Source organism: Agelaius phoeniceus, chromosome 3 (assembly GCF_051311805.1).
Source record: "Agelaius phoeniceus isolate bAgePho1 chromosome 3, bAgePho1.hap1, whole genome shotgun sequence".
In the NCBI taxonomy this organism is placed as follows: Eukaryota; Metazoa; Chordata; class Aves; order Passeriformes; family Icteridae; genus Agelaius; species Agelaius phoeniceus.
Genome location: NC_135267.1, coordinates 93,151,536 through 93,170,283, shown reverse-complemented (window position 1 = coordinate 93,170,283; position 18,748 = coordinate 93,151,536). Strand labels below are relative to the sequence as shown.

The 18,748-nt window shown below is 40.2% G+C and overlaps 2 protein-coding genes across 10 annotated transcripts in view; both read right to left on the bottom strand.

Annotated features, from left to right (window-relative positions):
- Positions 1-1,427: 1,427 nt before the first annotated feature.
- Positions 1,428-10,659, bottom strand: MRPS10 (mitochondrial ribosomal protein S10). Of its 2 annotated transcripts, none has more exons than XM_077175864.1 (7): positions 10,573-10,659; positions 5,590-5,648; positions 5,409-5,481; positions 4,231-4,370; positions 3,639-3,747; positions 2,427-2,516; positions 1,428-2,157 (listed from the first exon to the last, which is right to left on the bottom strand). In XM_077175864.1, exons 1-7 carry the CDS (start codon positions 10,657-10,659, stop codon positions 2,071-2,073), a joined length of 645 nt encoding a protein of 214 aa, XP_077031979.1. In that variant the 3' UTR covers positions 1,428-2,070. The 2 variants fall into 2 exon arrangements, with proteins under 2 accessions (XP_077031979.1, XP_054485678.1); XM_054629703.2 differs by lacking the exon at positions 10,573-10,659 and adding an exon at positions 8,680-8,907 and having other exon boundaries at positions 1,636-2,157.
- A 1,367-nt stretch (positions 10,660-12,026) lies between these two features.
- TRERF1 (transcriptional regulating factor 1) overlaps positions 12,027-18,748 on the bottom strand; it is a 97,894-nt gene continuing 91,172 nt past the window's right edge. For all 8 annotated transcript variants that reach the window (XM_077175860.1, XM_077175855.1, XM_054629288.2 and 5 more), the window contains 5 exons: positions 15,675-15,763; positions 14,720-14,833; positions 13,861-14,049; positions 13,198-13,406; positions 12,027-12,555 (listed from right to left, as the gene is read on the bottom strand). In XM_077175860.1, coding sequence (XP_077031975.1) covers positions 12,234-12,555; positions 13,198-13,406; positions 13,861-14,049; positions 14,720-14,833; positions 15,675-15,763 — 923 coding nt within the window. In that variant the 3' untranslated portion in view covers positions 12,027-12,233. The remainder of the gene's footprint in view (positions 12,556-13,197; positions 13,407-13,860; positions 14,050-14,719; positions 14,834-15,674; positions 15,764-18,748) is intronic.

The window sequence follows — 18,748 nt, the reverse complement described above, 5'->3', positions numbered from 1 at the left end:
TCTGTGGCCAGTTATTTACACTTTTTTCACCAGAATGGGGAAGTTTTTCTAGCAGCTTAGAAGATTTGATCCTGTAGCTTGAAGTGGATCCTCACCTCCTTTTCCTCTCTCCATCCTGACTTCAATTTAACCATTGAAACCAATGATATTCCTGGAATTGTTTCCCTCGTTCTGCTCAACTCCTTCCCCCCTCCTCCCCATTCCTTGTGTGAGAAGGATCATACTTGGGCAGCATTTGGTGTTTAGGATTAAACTACTTAAAATGTTGTGGTGCCATTGATGTGTGTCTTAGAAGATGCTTTTCCCAGGAAATGAGCACCTCAGCTCTCTTGTGAGGCATGGGCAGTAAAGCAGCACTGATGCTGATATCCCATAGACCAGTGAACATGTAACCACTGTTATATGATAATCTCTTTCTTAAATTAGATCTCTCCACTTGAAATTTTAAATGAAATTTTTAAAATAAACTTGTAAAATCACCCTGGAGTTCCTAGTTGCTAACATGTAACATATCACCAGCAATGTTCTTTTTACAGATTTCTTATGCATCTCTGATTCCAGCAATAATATTGGAAAGAAAAGGAAGGAGAAAAGCTTGCATTATTTGAAATCTGTTCTGCTGACCCCATTCTGTCAGCAACCACAACTAAACCCTGTCAGCAGAAATGTGCTGCTGCTACCTGTGTATCTCCAGCACTTTTATCTGCATGATGTTCCAGAGACAGATGGTTTATAAAAGCCACTTACTTTATTTTAGAGAACTCTACTAATATAAACAGAACAGATTCCTCCTTGGTGGCTTACTGCCTTCACTCTTTTGTCTTGCACCAACTCCCTTTCATGCCTTTTTCATACCTGCTTTTCCACCTTGGTTTTGCCCTGTCCCTTGTGAGATATTTTTTAGTGTATGTTTTTAATTGAAACAAATGTGATCACACACTTTCTATCCAAATTCATGAAGGGAGAGCTAAAATTTCAAATAATTTTGCCCTAAGATTCTTAGGCAGTGTAAATTGCACGATGGACTCTCGTATATAGCTTATAAAATTGAATGCTTATTTACTTATATTGTATGCACTTCTGTGAATATAATGAAAATAGAGATATGTAAGCTACAACACTGGCTTGTAGCAAAGAGAAAGGTAAGAAAGGAGTTCATGTCTTCCCTCTCTGTACATCACTCCTTTCATATTCAAACTGGAATTCTGACAAGGTAGGAATGTGATGCACATTCCTGTGAAGCACACAGCTCTGCTGTGATGCATGGACCATCCCACATGGCATACACTACCTTTGTTTAAGGGAATGAAATTGCTGATCCTGATAATTTTGCTGTTTGGATGCAAAAGTGGGGACTACAGACAGGGATCATTTAAACTTCGGACGTCTGACTCCTAGGAACACAACAGAGCATGCTCAAACTCTGATGTCTATAAACAGTATGAAGCATGGGGTATTTATTGCAACTACAAATCTTCTGACTGAAAAATCAGGAGTTGGTCAGGAGGAAGGAAGATTACTTGAGAGAAAACCTAAAGCAATGATGGGAGTGGTGCTGTTGGCACTTGCTAAGAAATGTGGCAGGAAGCAAAAATGGAGAAATGTGGTATAGGTACATGAAGAGAAGATGGGAAATAGTTTATCCAACAAACTAGTTTATCCAAAATTGATAAATTGATAACAGTCTGGCATCCATAATATTAAACATGACACAAACGTGAAGTGGATTTGGAAGAATTTCAGCATGCAGAAGCCGTCTAGTATCAAAAGGAGGTGATGAATTTATATTTATGTATATATACACATACTTTTACATATATAAGTAAAAATAAACTTTACCTTTCTACAAATTTATTATAAATTACCACAGTCACTGATCATAGAACACAGTAAAACTTCTCTTTATAGCAGTTCAGTGTACTGGAGTTATGAGCAAAAATAACTTGATGGAACAAGAGTTTATACAATTTCTTTATAAGAGAACCTTTATTTAACAATGGACTGTCTCAGTAAATGAGGTTGATAGGAGCAATGAATTTCAGTACTAATGGAGCCAAGTACCTGGTGTGTTCATGACTTTACTTCAGTTTCTTTTACTTGAGGTAGTGTATCCCAAACAGGTTTCTGAATGTGTTCTGGTATTTTCTCTATCTTAGTCTAAAAGGAAAGAAAAACAACCACTTACTGTACCAGCCAGCTAACATCTAACTACTTTGCTTTATTTATTCTGGTTTGAGACATGACTCAGATTTAAAATGCCACCTAGTGGCACTTCCAAGCAATACAGCCTCTTTACCATCCACTATTTTCCAAAATCTTCCTATCAAACTATACCCATTTTCTCTGCTGACTTTCTAAAGGCTTCAGTAGTTACTGGTACTTGCATCAGGACTCGTAACAGTTAATAATGTGGGGTGGAAACTGACCTTTTTCACTTCCATGGCAACCCCTTCAGGTAAGTTTCGTTGCACGTACTCCAAGTAAACTGCAGCAGTACTGCTTGTTAAGTATTTTAACTAAAACAGAAAGAATTTTTTTTTTTAGTGAACTACTATTAATAATGCTTCAAACAGAATTTTTAAAAAATTTGCCCTGGCTTATTTAGCCCTTGCTATGGAGACCAAACATCTTACAGGAAGCCAACTTCCATAATATTCTAAACAGAAGCAGTTCATCTGTACTCAACTCTCATGCAAGTGTAAAGTAGTTACTTCATTCTACAGAGCTGCATATGCTGCCTGGGAGCACATGCATTGATTATGATGGAAGTGGTGGATCTTAACACTGCAGCTATCAGATGAAAATAATCACAGATTATACAAAAATCACCAGATTTTCTATACTCCCAAAGTTCAAGCCTGTTATAAATCCTGCAACTCCAGAGTTCCACTGAAACACTGATTTTTTAGTTTCTCCTGGTTCCACTGAATTACTGATCCTTTAGGTTTTCCTGGAAGGCAGAAATAGGGCTTAAGGTCTGCGGGCAGCCACTCATACTGCACTCATGTCAGGGGACTTAGAAGTCCCATTTTGCTAAGCACTGTGCAAATATACAGTACGACACCCAGGAGCCACAAAATGCTGGAAGTAAACCTTTCTTCTAAGAAAGTCAACCACAGCTGCATTCTAAATCATACAGATGTCTGTGTCATCAGCCACAGAGCTGGTGGTTTGTCTATGCTTCCTTTCTTCTACTTCCTACATGCAGTTTTAGTTTGCCACATGATGCTGCACAGGACAAAAGTATGTCTGCTCAAAACCATCAGACCAATCCACAGAGAACAGAACCCTTGGTGACTGGCAACGCCAATAATTTATCTGCATCTTCTTCCCTTCCTGAGAAAACTCTCGTCCCAGTGATTTCTGGAAACCAAGAGCATAACACATCAATTCTACTTTACTTTCTTTAGCCATTTTTTCAGCTCTTAAGATGATGGTAAAAATAAAAAACTTTTTGGTCCAAAAATTATGTAGGCTGTGCATTCAGAATAACTCGTGTTGCGTTTTATGTAACTAGGTCAGCTGTTTTCCAATATTCTCCTGCATTCTCCTCCCCAAAACATTTTCATTCGTGCATTAGCACATAGTAATATCTTTGAATTGAGCCCCTAGAACAATTTTGTTTCCTTCTTTCTTACCTCTAAACACATGTAATGTGTTCTCATTTCATACTGAACTCTGTGCTTCTTGTAAATGTGTACAGATTTGAGAAGTGTAAATCTCTCTATCGTCTTTGGGGGTTTATCTCTGAGCAAAGAAGAAAAAGAAATTTTCATGTTACATAAAGGATGATAATACAAATTTATCTGAAAGATTATGCTGAAATCTCTGTTCTTATTTGACATTTGGAAGATCTACAAGGAAGTATCAAACACTGGTACAGTTTGTTATTAACTCACATGGGCATGGTTAACACTCAGGTATTATTAACCAGCCCTGGATCAGGGAAGCTACAGCACTGACAGCTGTACTGAAAGTACTGTCAGTATCCTTCATGGAGATAAAAAGCACTTCCACTATGGCAGTGCTGAGTGCAGAACTGCTGCTGCTTCCTCATCACTGTCCTCCCATCAAAGAAGTGTTAGGTCTATAATCTGAGAAAAAAAAAGTCAGATTACAGCCATTTCTTATAAAAAGAAAAAGAAAATACTTCTAGGCAGAGGACCTGAATTACAATAGATAATAGAAGAAGCATCTCACTCCATATCACTCTACAGATCAGTTACTTACACTTTTTCAACAGAGATGCCAAGTTCTTTAGCTGCAAGCACTGCAAAATATTCATAGCTGTCCAACACAGCTTTATCGTGGCCTTTAACTAAAATGGACAATCTCTTGTACAGTGTTTCTGGCTCATCTGAAATAGACACCTGCATTTGTGAAGAAAGGACAAGAGTTACCACACCACGTTCTCCTTAATTAATGCATGCACTGTGTATTTCCTTAGCCTGCATGCCCCATTTGTAAAAGAGCAAAAACACCCCACAACCTGTTGAGCTGCTTATTTTAGTTTATCTAACAGAATCTGCCTGCATTACCTTGACTGAGAGATCTCACTCTACCAGGGAAGGCAAAGCGTGAAGAGATAGCTAACTTCTGAACATTTAGGTTAAATTTCTTCTACCAGAAAAGGAATGCCAGATAGATATAAGGAGGACAACACTAGCAATGGCAAGAACAAAACTCATTGCTGAAGCAAGTCTGGAGCACCGTTTGAATTTTATAGAGCAGTGTGCAAATACCCAAGAGTTTGCTTGGGTATGGAAATTAAATAGACCATTATGGACAGCAACCAGAATTCTCACTTTACTAAGCTCTAAGACTACTTTAAACACAGTAGTCTTCCCCAGGTGTATTAACCTTCATGTTTGTACAAGAGTGAGTTTATGACTTCCAGTTGATCAGTGAGCCCAGACCATCAGAAATTGAAGCTCTAACTGGAAGAGCCTTAATGAGTGCAGAAGTGCTGATTTTCCCAGAGGTTCACTCCTAGGCACACTAAATGCAGCTTGTACCAACCACAGCAGGAAGGCTGGATCAGCACTCTAGATCTAATACTGCCTGTCAGATGTTTCTGAAGCCCTTGTCAAAAGGCTGCTAAGCTGCTGCAGGCACTGAACTGAATCTGGCCTAAAAGTTGGTGTTTCATAGAGTTACAGCTGCACAGAAAAGGGAGAATGTTACTGAGAGGCAACTGTGAACTAAAGAAATCTTGTTGGGGAAAAAAAACCCACACCAAAACAGAAGATCTCAAATACCAATAATCTAAATTATTTCTTTCTGTATGACAAATTTGACATCACTAAGGCAGACCTTCAAAAAGCTGCAAGAAAAGAATTCATGTTTTTTCTAGATGTCCTTTTTATTACTAAGAAAGTATATGAAATACTGTGTTACAGAACACTCACCAAAGGATTAGTCTTGGGCTCCTGTGTATCACCATGGGATCCAGCCAGCCGTGCTCCCATCAAGGTGGAGCTCCTAGAAATAAAGCCATGGGGAAAACACAAAGTAAGTTGTTAAAGTTGGATTTGATTTTTTCAGGGACTATGGATGAGCAGTGGAAGGAGGAGGGGCTGTTACACTTACGGAAGAAAATACTGCTTTTGCATAATTCTGCTTGCATAACTGACAGGAAAAGCTGATCCCTGTATAAAACAGATAAGTTATGTTATGGTGATTTTCCCTAAACCAGAAAGCAGCCAGTTAATACAGGTTTATTAAAGATTACTTTTTTGCACACCAAAGCACAGCACATTCCTAGGCACTGATTTGACAAACTAGGAAGTTTGCTCCATTGGAAAATACAAGAAAACAGGAGCATGGAAATGTATTTCAGTATACAATAGCACCTAAAAAAGAAGCACATTAAGGGCACAGTAACAGTATGCATTTACTACTGAGGCACCTGATTAGCAATCATAAGCTTATTTTTAACAGAAAAATACATTTTTGTGGCATCAGATGCCATTTCAGTATATGATAATATTTTCTCTTTAGTTTTACTTTCATGGTACAATATATGTAAGTTTTGTCAAGTGACAAGCCTAAGTAGGACTTAAAGCATCTGACAACAGTATCCTATAAATGCAAAAATTTAGTCTGTGAATGTAAGGAGAAATTTACTGTTTTTTCAGAAAAAAGTTCCTTGTGATTTTGAGCACTTGTTCTTTTGAAGAGAACATTTAAATAGAAATTCTTCTTAGAAGCCAATGAACCATAAAAGATAGCATGATTTTCTGTTAGAAAAGGAATATAGCTGTTAGTCATGTAACATTACTATCTTTCATACCAAAAAATTGTTCCCTTCTGAACATGATGTGGTTTCTAGCTTCCTTCCACTAATTCTTAATTTGGCAAAGTTATAGACTGACTGCTTGAGGGGGGAAAAAAGGAACTCTCGCTAATCAGAACCTCAGAGCTGCAGCAGACTGCTGAAGCCAAATTAGTTACTTATCTTGCCCCTTGATGCTCTTTTTTGGCATGTGCTGGAGTCACAGCTTTAAGAGAGAAGACAGATACCCCACCCAAGAGTTATACAGGTGACTGTCTAAATCAAATCATCAGAAAACAGCCAGATTTTACACTTTTTCAGGTAATCTTACTGTAGTTGCCTGTGGATATGCATAACTGACTCTATGATGCTACTAGGTCCCTAACCTTTTCAGTATGCATCATACATTCATTGTATGTCAGAAGTGAGCAAAACTTTTCTGAAGTAATTTTGCCTCACTCACAATTTATCCACAAATGCTGCTTCCCATAAAGAAGATGTCTGCAGGAAGAGGAGGGGAGATTTCTGTTTACAAAGCTGACTATGGCACTCCCCTTAAGCAATCCTTTCAAATCCAGATCTTCACAGAGGCATTACTGTTACATTTTTTAAGTGTGTAACAAGATAAGCAATTTTAGGAGCACTGAATATTTGTCACTGTAGTTGATAATCATTCAGAAGGTTTCAAAGTTTATGCTGGGAACTACCTGAGCCTTAATAGCTAAAAGTAGTGAAATACAGCTAGTAATTGTCTAATGACATCTAATAAAATAGAGGGACAAGAACACATAATGACAGGACAAGGGGGAATGGTTTCCAACTGAAAGAGGGCAGGGGTAGATTAGAGATGAGAAAACAATTCTTGACTGTGAGGGTGGTGAGGCACTGGAACAGGCTGCCCAGAGAAGCTGAGGATGCCCCATCCCTGGGACTGTCCAAGGCCAGGCTGGATGGGGCTCTGAGTGACCCGACCTAGCAGAAGGTGTCCCTGCACATGGCAGGGGGATGGAGATAGATGGTCATTAAGGTCCCTTCCAATCCAGGCCTACGATTCTATGGCAAAATTATGTTGACATTTGCACCTCAGTTCTCTTTTCCTGAAGTCAGAATGCTGCCTTCATTCCATTCAATGCCAATATAAAGTACAGTAACAATCACCTGACACCACTTCAGGAAGCAGACAGGCCATGAGCATAAAAGACTATTCAGTGCAGGGCTTAGGCTGTTTGTGCAAGTACATGACACAGAATCTGACCCAGATGACAAATGTAAGGCTATTAACTGTAATCATAACTCAGTTTTTTATCTGTTTTAGGTTGTTTAATGCACGTGCATATGCAGTCTATGCTATGTATTCTTTTACTTATAACTACTTGACTTGGTAATAAGGATTTATTATTTGCATGCAAAGATAAATGCACTCATAGTGTATTGTACTATGTGGTTTTAGGTACAAAAATTTCAGTCTTAATGCAATAAAAATGAACAAAACCTGATGAAGCAACAGGGTCCTATACCACACACTAAGGTGTGCAGCTTTTCCAATATTCTATGATTGTGCATGTTATTCCTACCACATGCCATTTCCCTTTGTTACTAATTAAGCAGATCTGCATCAAGTCAAAAGATTTTGTAACATTAAATTAAAGGTGTTCTATGCAAATTTTGACAAAATGATACACCGAATACTTCAAGAGCTAGATATTACATCAGTGGGCAGGAATTTGTAAACAGCTTCACCGTCTGATTTAATGATGTGCTCTTGCTAATGGCCATCATAGAAGGTGGAAATGACACTCAAAGACTGCAATATACCAGAACCAAGACTTGGCACAAAACATAATTACCCCTCTCCTAGTGCAAAATAGCCTTAATTTTGTTTGGTTGAGAGCCTCTGAAGTGTCAGGGGGAGACAGACGCTGAAAGGCAAGTCCAGAACACATTGCATAGACAGAAGAGAGTTTAGGGCATCAGAAAAATCCAATTTTCTCAATTTGAGAAAAAGCAATCACTGTTTTTAACTCCAAACTAGCAAACATCACCAGTGCACTAAGCTTTCCTATTATTTTACGTTGTAACTTCCAAGCTTTGAAACTTTTTAGACTAGAAACTCGCCTACCACACGGCCTCCAAATCCAAGTCACCTATTCTTCACTATCCCTTCCACCCGGACTAACTGCGGGAAAACCACAGAACTGCAGCCAAGAGTTCTGAGCAGCCTCCAGGCGATGATGGCGTGCAGGGACACAGTCCCACGCTGTGCAGCCCCAGCCCTCCCAGTGCCCGAAGGACAGCATTTGCCACGTCTCCTTTTCCCACTCCCCTCAGGAATGAAGACGCCGAGGAAGAGGACGAAGAGGAGGCAGCGGGCACTGCCGCGTCCCCTCTCCCGCCGCACACCGCACCTGACAGAGCCGCCGCCACAGCCAACCCGCCGCCATCTTGGCTCCGCCCCTGCCCGCCCGGAAGGAGAAGCGAGGCCGCGGCCCGCACCTCCTTCCCCGCCGGGGCGGCTCAGCCCGCACCTCCTTCCGTGCCGGGGCGGCTCCGGCCGCGGGGAAGCGCTCGGCGGTGCGGAGGCGATCTTGGACCTCCCACGGCGCCGCAGGAGTCGTACGAGCCCCAGCTCGGCTCCCCAGCCCGGTCCGGCCTCCCCCGAACGCTGCCTCAGGGCAGCACCGACGGAGCAGCGGCTCCCCCTCAGCCGCTTCCCGCCGACGGCGGCCGCCGGTCCCCTCAGGCCTCCCCGTCCTGTTCTCTAGGAATCCTCTCAAAAAAAACCAAACCAAAACAAAACCAATTACACGAATCGTCGTTTTCAACTTTCTCCCCGCTCGACTGTATTCTACCGATGTATAAAAATGACTGGCAATGGCACATTAACCCCTTTCTTTTCACACATACAAATAGCGATTAATAACACAGCTTCTGATCGGTATCAAATCTTTAAAGGGGGGGGGGGTAGGGAAATAAATAAGTGCTGATTTATGCCTCTAAACGATCCTTAAATACACGCAACCAGGTAGGCAGTGTAGAGTGAGATTAACCTGAAATTAAGCTGTGTGCAAGTCAAATGCTAAACGGGAACCTAAAACCAGCATAGATCACAAGCTCTATCAAATGTATATATATTTTTTATTTTGTTACTTCCTTTGCCACCTAAAATTACAGTCTGCTTTTTACACTAAAACGCCTAAAATATTTACAGAACCATCTTCTAATAAAATAACAGTTAAATATTGAAAATAAGATTTTTCTCATAAAATATGTTTTCTGTATGTACACGTTTTATCAAAGAGGACTAGCTCCAATATTGAATAGTTTTCCATCATCAACCATCATCAAGAAAAAAGTTTTCTGAAACAAAACTATGTTCAACTCATGTACAAATAGGCAGAACAGCACATTTAACATCAGCCAATGCAACACTTAACGACGAAGTCAATGTTTGAGGCCTAAATCATGTACTGCTTAGGAAATGTGCATTTCTTTTTTTTCCTTTATGAATAACTTCTTTGGTTATCATTGTTCTATTCTTGGCTGTACAATAAACCAGCACCCAATTAATGTTACTTAACCAGGCATATGCATGTGTGTATATATATTTATAGGTACTAAGTTTAGCACAGGTCCTGTGCAACTGTTACTAAAAAAGTGTCACTGTAGATTCTTTAATACAGAGCTACTCTTCAGAATCAAGCCCCTAAATTTCTACTGTATTTCACTCAGTTCTTCAAGCAGAACTCCGATTTCAATCATCATTTTGCTTAAACAGTTTCTAATCACCAGGAACCTGAACACCTGTCCATTTTCCAGTGTAGAGCCTTTCTCACAAAGATCCATAAAGGTTCAAAATGATACAAGCTTGGGAGAGGAAGAGTAGACTCTGCTGGGCTGTTTCTAACACAAGACTGCTGAAAGCCAACACATTTTAATGCTCACAAAAGCCTCCACCACTTTGCAAACCACAAAGACTTGCAGTATGTATGAGATATTTTGTCAGTGGGTCTTGCTGGTGGTACAGAGCTGAGCACCCAGGCTGCTGAACCTGGGTTGCATATGGCCCCTGTGAAATGTCACAGCATGGACAGGAACTGCTGGGGAATGTGCTGAGTGGCACGTTGGCAAAGAAAAGGCTGCTGCTGCCTGATCTCCTGAAGCTCAAGGGTACAATGACTGAGAACATCACCTCTTATGTGATGGGAGAAATTCCACCCACTGGTCAAACCCCACTGCAAAAACCTCGGGAAAACCCTGCAGAACATGAAAACAACCACGTACCCAGGAACTTCACTAACCGGAAACTGAGAAGTTATTTCCATTCTCCTGAAGGGTTGTTCTTTAGTATCAGAACATTCGACCTTAAAGTAGAAACTTGAGGTCATTTGGCTTCACATATTTGGCTTTGACAGAGAAGGCACCTCTCTCTGTCAGTGGGTCCCACTGGTTCTGAACTTGTGTGGTCCAGTAAATCCTATAAAAGTGCTGTGATTTACCCTCCTTTTGCATAGTTAAACAAGGATAACAAGTAGAAAATAAGACCCACCATCCCTCAGATTCTGGTGAAGATATTAGGAATATGGCAAAAAGAACCCAATAAAATAAAACCCAACTTATTAAAAAAAAAAAAAAAAAAAACAAAAAACCAAACAAACCTGAAGCCTGGAAGATCTGAAATAAGTCTTATAGTATTTTAAAAAGTTAACAATACTCCTCTACTGTGCAAAATTCACAAGAAAATCAGTGCTGTTGCCTGTGAGAGCTCTGCAATCAGCATTTGTATTCTGTAATTAAAGGTCCACTCAACCTAACTCCATTTCTTCCTTGTTTTATTCTGCAACGTACAATTCTTTCATATCCTGTTTAATCAGAGAACCAAATCTAAATTTATATAAACTCAGGTGTCAGGTGTCCAGCACGTAGACCTGAACCTAAGGGAGGAGAAATGGTCATTAAACAGCAACATCAACTCACCTCTGCAGCATGTTTATAGTAAATAAACAACAGCTGAATTTGATGTAATGAAGAGGACTGAAAATGGCACAAGAATAACACATATACCTAGGGGCTGAAAGCACATCAATCTCTTTTCCAATGGCAAGAATGCTTCCCTGTGTTTGCCTGGTGAGAGAGCAAGCATTGCTTGAGCACACACTCCCCTAAAACCACAGAAATGGCTATTCCACAGTGTGATTTATTGTCACGGGACAATATTTCCAGTGCAATCTGATTACCAAGGAAGTGTTCCTGATTCAGTGTTCCCATCAGAGGATGTGAACCATAGAACAATAATTTTCCTTCTTCAATCTTGGAAATTAGGTCATTTTCAAATCAGCAGATCAAAACCTTGCTAAAATGGAATGTCTAAAATGTCCTGTGTAACCAAGACAGAACTGAAAATGAACTGTGACATCACTAACTCTTTCACAGTTAAACCAGTTCTTCTCTTCTTCCATCTTGCTTAAAATGGCAGCACAAAGACAAATAATGTAATGGTATCTTTAAGAGAAAGATGACATTTACTCTCTAGAAGATGCTGGAAATGATCCAATATAGACAAAAAAAAAATGTTTCATCAGAAGTGTGTGAAATTTATTCTTGTAATTGGGGTAAAATGAAACTTGGAAGAGTTAAAGACTAAAGATTCTACCAGGACCATCTGGTAGGAACTGATAGCAGAACCATGAACTTGTGTAATTAGTGGCCTTGGAAGTTGTCAGCAAAAAGAGCTCAGATAAAAACACCTTATAAGAATATTTGTACCAATTATTTATTTTTTCCCCCAAAACACAAATTAATAAAAAAAAAGGGAAAAAAGCAGATTTCTTTTCTAGACCTGGATAAAAGAATTATAATTTTCAACAGGTAGTTTACAATCAGTGGGAATAAACAAGCAGTCCAGGTTTCCTGATTGATCCATTCAGGGTGTGCTCAGTAGCTGTCTATCAAACAATTTTATTTACAACTCAGCATCATCCTGCAGTAGATCTGGATCTTCATCATCCAGTAAGAGGTCAGCATCCATGACTTCATTCTCTTCCATGACATCACCCAGATCCGGAACAACATCATCATCAATGTCACCAACATTTTCAACATGTTTAACCAGGCTCATGTGATCCAGGGGGATCAAACTATGCCCAGCTGGCCCAGTAGTTCTTGCAATAGTGGCTGCCATTTCTGCTGCTACAGCAGCTTTCTGAGCCTTCTGCCTTTGCTGTTCTTCTTGTTGTCTGTGAGTCTTCATATGAGCATTGCGGCTTTTGATTTTGAAAAAGACCCTAAATTTTAAAGGGAAAAAAAATCAGATTAAAATGCACTACTTTTGATGAAATGAGCCAAAAAAGACTCAACAACTTATCAGTACATTTGCTTCCTTGTCCTGAAATAGAAGTCAGTGAAGTCTGCAATGCCATGGTGTGAATTTCAGGGACATATTACCAGATTTATACATCCTGATGGTATCAAAATGGCCTACTCTGATTTTGCCAAAGGTAGTTTGTAGCTCCCACACCTGCTTCAGTATCTATGCACATCATAATTTTCCCTCTCTCACTTTCACAACCATCTTGCACAACAGGAAGAAAGTGAAGGATTACCACAATGGACAAACTCAAGCACAGAAGCACAAAAAGCACAGAAAAAGTTGCCCCCTGTCTCAGCCAAGTCAGTGATGAAGCAAGAAGCTGGAATGTCAGATGCAAAAATTCTAGCAGGTAAGTGGAAAATAGGAGTAAATACTGCAGGGGCACCCAAAATGTCATGCAAACCTATCTCTGACAGTTTTGGTAAGAGAACGTATCATCTAGGGGGAAAACTTCTTCCAAGACAATCAGAGCAAAACACAAAGTTTGTTCACAGCACTGCTGATCTGGAATCTAAACAGGCAAAGGCAATGCTGTACTGCAGACAGCCACACTTACTTGCCACACTCCTTGCAAGGAAAAATTGTCGTTGGGTCGGTCTCGCCGCTCGTTGTGCTGTGGGCAGGTGAGCTCTTGATGGAGCAGTATCCGCTCTGCGTACCGGATTTCTGCTTGGTGCCAGGAATGGTGCAGCGCGTTTTCGTCACCTGGTTTGTACCTCCGTGAATGCGAGCATGGCCGTTCAGTGCTTGTCGGGAGCTGAACACCTGCCAGGGAGTGGGGTGGAGGGGAGGGGAAAAAAACAACCCCAAGAAATCACAAGGCAACACTGGAACTGCAGAAAGTAGGATGCTGAATGCATATCACAACAGAACAAGTGTACATGTCTGATATGCACCATCTACTCGCTCAAATGGTGCTTGCTTTCAGCAATATCCCACTATAATTGAAGAGAGTCACAATAAAACAAAGCAGTGAGCTATCCTATTATGTAAGTTGTGTAACCTACACAACTTTAATAATTGTGGAGCTGTTGGAGCTGTTGCCATATAGTATTTCTAAACGGTACATCATCTCAGAATTCAGTTTTCTGTACAGATCAAACTGCTTCTATTTTGTGGGGTGGGAATTAAAAGGAGTCAAAATCACAATTCAGTAGTTTACACATATGACCACCACCACCACCACCCTCTCCCCGTTAAGTATACCAAACTCACGTACAGCGCCACAGTTTGGCATTTCACAGATGAAGGAGGATGAAGACAGTGAAAGACCCTGAACGGCAGGCAGATCTATAGGTCCAACAAGAGAGATTGCTGGTGGGTCAGGTGACTTCTGCATGTCCCTTTCTTCCTTTCTGTCTTCTTCGATCTCCTCATCTTCCTCTAACACTTCCTCCTCTCCACTTGTCTGAAACCGACAGCACATTTAAGGAACACTAGAAATATGGTCAGACAGCACTGGATAGCAGGACATAGACAGTTTGGGAACAGCATGTTGTTTAGTCAAGTGTGCTTCCCAGTATCACTGTTTCTTTCCATCCTGAATGAACTTCTGGTCTTACTGGAGCTACCACCCCTTAATGCATAAGCTATAGCACATAAAGCTTCTCTGCAGTGCTCAAGACAGCCTCCATGTGTATTATGCTCCAAAGATCTGCAGATGCCAGGTGCAGTGCTGTCCTCCTGCCACCAGAAAGGCCATGTATGCTGTACTTGTAGTCAAGTTACTTTAACAAAACCCCAAAACGACCAACCAAAAAAACCCAACCCACAAGCCAGCACATCCCAAGTGGTATTTGTATCGGAATGTTAGAGCCTTTAGGAGCACACATGGGCACAAGCATAATTTGCAGATGTTTCCCTGGGCTACAGTTAGATAATGCACTTAAATCTGGTTGCAGTCCAGCCAAACAAATCTTGGGGTAGCTGAGGTCACAAAATGTTCATACAGAACATAATTTAGTTATGGAATAATTTCTATTGGAAGATACCTATGTCACCTACTTCAACCTCCTCCTCAAAAAAAGACAAACAAAAATTATCAAGTGTTAAACTTTCTCATCTTCCTTTAGACTTACCAAGCATTCATCTCTTTTCTTCTCTAGGCGCGTTCTGTGTTTCCGTCCCAAACGCAAGATTTTCTTCCAGGTATAGTAGTATTCCACACATTGTGCAACTGTCTTGGACTTAACCTGTAGTTAAGGAATTACAGAAATAGTCCCATCTTAATTTTCTGTTTTCATTCAACACAATTTTAATATATTCTGTCAGGAAGGCTTTATTCCTCAAACATTCAAATGGAGAGGAAAAAAAAAGGCCGTTTGACTACAATAGGAATACTTTTGTAGAATAATTATTTTTAATTTTTTTTTTTTTTCTTCAGTCAAATTTCCGTTGACTTTTTCAACTTCAGAAGATTTCTCTGGAATTCTCTAAACTCCAGACAGAAAATGACTCAGAATGTACTCTTGTAGCTCAGTTGTACAGTACCACTGAGAAATCTAGGAATTAAGACTTGACTCACATAAATCCACATATTTTTCAACATTTGAGCTAACAAGTAGGGTATTGTGCCCTGAGATTTATAACCTTGTCTTTTCTGCTTTGTAGCAGAACATGAAAAGTAAGCCCAAACATGTTTTCTCTTTATTAAGAGGTTTCAACACTTCCTGACACCAGGCTCAATGCCAGTGACTCTGGTACCTTGTAACAAACTGCCAGAGAACACCAAGATGGTAACAGAAAATCATACTTGTCCCATACATAAAATGCCATGATTTGGACTCCAGGTGTGAAAACTTTCACATGTAATAACAAGAGGAACAACTTTTAATTATTTATAACTGTTTTTTACTGGTATCTAATGCACAGCTACAAACAATGAATATACCACTCCTATTGGTGTTCTTGTAACCACTGCTGCCTCTATGCCTGCAACCAGCTGGTCTGGCACTGGAGGGAAAATGAAGAGGAACAGCATAGAGCAAAAGGGAAAAAAAACCCCAGAAATTGACAGAACAGAAATAACCTTACCATTTTCTGTACAAATATGAAATCTTTGCTGTAGGTGGACAATGCCTCTTTGAACAGTCTCCTTTCTTGATGTGTCCATTTGTCAGAGCCTTAAAAAGAACATGAAATCATTATGAACAATAAAAACTCACCACCTTTATGCTGATGCCATATCTGAAATGAGAACCAGAAGTCTCAAGCAAATGTGAATGATTGCTGCTACCCAAATACAAGCATGGCTGTTCTGACTCAGACCTGAAGTCCATCTAACCAGTATTTGGTCTCCAGCAGTGGTGACAGGCAGTTGCCTAGGAAACAGTAAGATCAGGGCAAGCAAATACAAATGCCTCTCCCTAATTTTTCCTAACCTCTGACCATGTTGGGCACAGGGGATTTCCTGAGTCTGTTGCAATTTGCTTATTTAGTAACTACCCTTGTAAGTGATGAGCCACTCTTCCTTTCAAACAATTAAACTTCTTGTACCCAAACCATCCTTTGCCAAGGAGTTTCATAGATCAGTGGACCCTCTGCATGAAGAGCCACCTCCCTTTCTTTGTTTCCTGGCTCCCAGTAGCTTCACTGGATGACCCTTCATTCTTCAAGTGGAGGAGAAAGTGAACCCAACCTTGACCATCACCTCCATGCTATTCAGAATTTTGTGCCCTTTCTATCACTCCCAAACCTTTGATCATTACTGCTGTCCCACACCGAACCTTTTCCAGTACTAAAACATTCCTATAAAGAGGACCAGAAAGGCACACAGAAGTCCACATAAAATCCAGGCTTTCACAGTGGCATGACCATGATTTCTATCCTCTTAATGCTTGACTATTTTTTTAGCTATTGTAAAATACAGTTGATACTTCCTTAGAATTAGCATTACAATCCCAAACTTTTATTCGAATTGAGAAGTACCACCACAGAGCTCATAATTTCCTATGTAAGGATTGAATTGTTTATTCCCATGTATGCCACTTTACATTTGATGACACAGAAGTTCATATATCCTTTTCTCCTTTTGTAAGATCCTTTTTCTAAAATCCTTTTGCAGCTCTTCACTTGCATGGTTTGGAATAAGACATTTAAATCCTCTGTGGCAGAGGTCACAAGGAGGTAGACACTGTAGCAATGTGCAATATGCACAAAGTGTTTTTTATCATTTAATGGAAGCTATATATAAAACTTCTGAATATTGTTATTCTGTGTTTAGTCCCCTGGCCTAACTGCCCATGAAAATGTGAAATCAACATTTAAATTGAACTGAATTTATGCTTTCTCAATATTAGGCAAACAGAAGGAACACAGGATTGCTCTGCTGCACCAAAGCACTGTTCTGTTTGTTAGGAGTGGGCAGCATTACATACATTAAAGGAAGGATATGCAAGAAGTCATAAAGTGGATGCCTTTGAAATGACTTACACTATGAAAAGATTCTACTTCATTCTGAGAATTTCTGAAACATCTAAAACTTTTAAGAAAAGAAATCCTTTATATTTCTGTCAATGTTACTACTCTCCATAGAAATGCTTGCCTCTGCACTGATTTCAATTAACTTGGGTCTTGGCACCACACATGGTATTGAACTCTACAAGTAACTTTTGTCTTAAAAAATAGCAATATAATTAACTGCAAATTTTTTGTATTTCATCATCAGCTCCCAGGCTTACAAGCTCAGAGCAGGTATCTCACCACTCCTTTATATGATGAAAACTACAAAATTAACTTTTCTGCAACCTGTTTTCTGTAGGCTCTTCCGGTATTGGATATAAGCATGCATTAGTTATGTCCACAGAGATTTACACTTAAAGCTCTCTTAAGCATCAGAGAAAGGCACTGGCTTCAAGCCACGAGTTTTACTTATTCTGTTATCACCCAGAGATCTTTCTGCTGACACATTGCCTTTCCATCTTCTCCCACCCTGAACCAGCATCATTCCCTTCTTACACAAGCTGTCAGTCATTCGCATTTACCCTCCCTTCGTACAGGGGTAAATGCACTCATTCAGTCCAGGAGGCTACTCTATTGTGCCAAAACATAACTTTAAAAGCATGACAACACAGGAGAGATTTTCTTTTTTTCTAGTCATTCTCTCTTGCTTCCACCCTACCCTCTGAATAAGACAACACAATAAAAATAATAACATGGAATCACTTCCATGAACTAATTTTGTTGTACACCTATGGAATATTTGAGCCTTGCATACTTTCCCCAATAGCTGTGGTATTAGCAGAGACCCTTATAGGATTATGCGGGTTAATTGGAAGTAACCTAATTAATAGAATAAATCCTGTGTAGGAAAAGAAACAGAAGAAAAGCTGTTTTTAACTCTGGTTGCTGGGAAACCACTTTTGCTCTTGTTAGCTTGAGGGAGATATAGAGAACGTGCATAGAGAGAGATCTGCAATGCAGCAAAAAGAATTTGGGGCTTTAGAATACAGATCAAATTTTAAAGCTGCTCTTTATGTTTAGATATTTATTCTACATTTTGTTTTACCTGCCATACTGTTTTTGCACTGACATTAAACTGACATATTAAACTGATATTAAATATCTTCTAATAATTTGTGTGCTTTGGGCCCAACTTGTGGGTTTCAAGGGGGCTACATGTACACCCAGGGAGCCTTATTGAGAGGTAGCTGAAATCCCCTTCGCACAACATATGCTGGGTCTGACCCACAGCCCTGTCACAGCATGTACAAGAAGCTTCCACACTGCCTGAAGTGCCCTATGTCAGAGACCATCTCTCCTGCAGTTCTCACTGCAGAACTTCAGACCTGAGAAACTCCACTGTTCAAAGGAGAACAGTTCAAGTGTTTGCAACAGTGCCCCTCTTGTACCGGGTATGTGCTCCGTCTCTCTTCCTAAACACCATCCTGACAGATGGCAAAGTGTTTGGACAGAGATTAGGGTGTTCTTCCAAGGAGCCCTGGGTCAGCATGTCCAGCTCTCTTGGCACACACCAGAAAATCTACAAGTGTTAAAGTGGCTTCCTTCACAAGCCAACAAGTTTCAAAGGTGAGCTATTTGCCTGTACCCTCATTCAAAGGCAATGCTAAGGATGAGTTTGGGTGTCTGTTGTTTGTGGTATGCTAACG

Coding starts and splice junctions, on each gene's coding strand:
- MRPS10 (XM_077175864.1), bottom strand. CDS start 10,659: ATGACCTCAAGTTTCTACTTTAAGGTCGAATGTTCTGATACTAAAGAA. Junction 4,371..5,408: donor AGCCCAAGACTAATCCTTTG/GTGAGTGTTCTG, acceptor TCACAAATGCAG/GTGTCTATTTCAGATGAGCC. Junction 2,517..3,638: donor CACATTACATGTGTTTAGAG/GTAAGAAAGAAG, acceptor TTTCTGTTTTAG/TTAAAATACTTAACAAGCAG.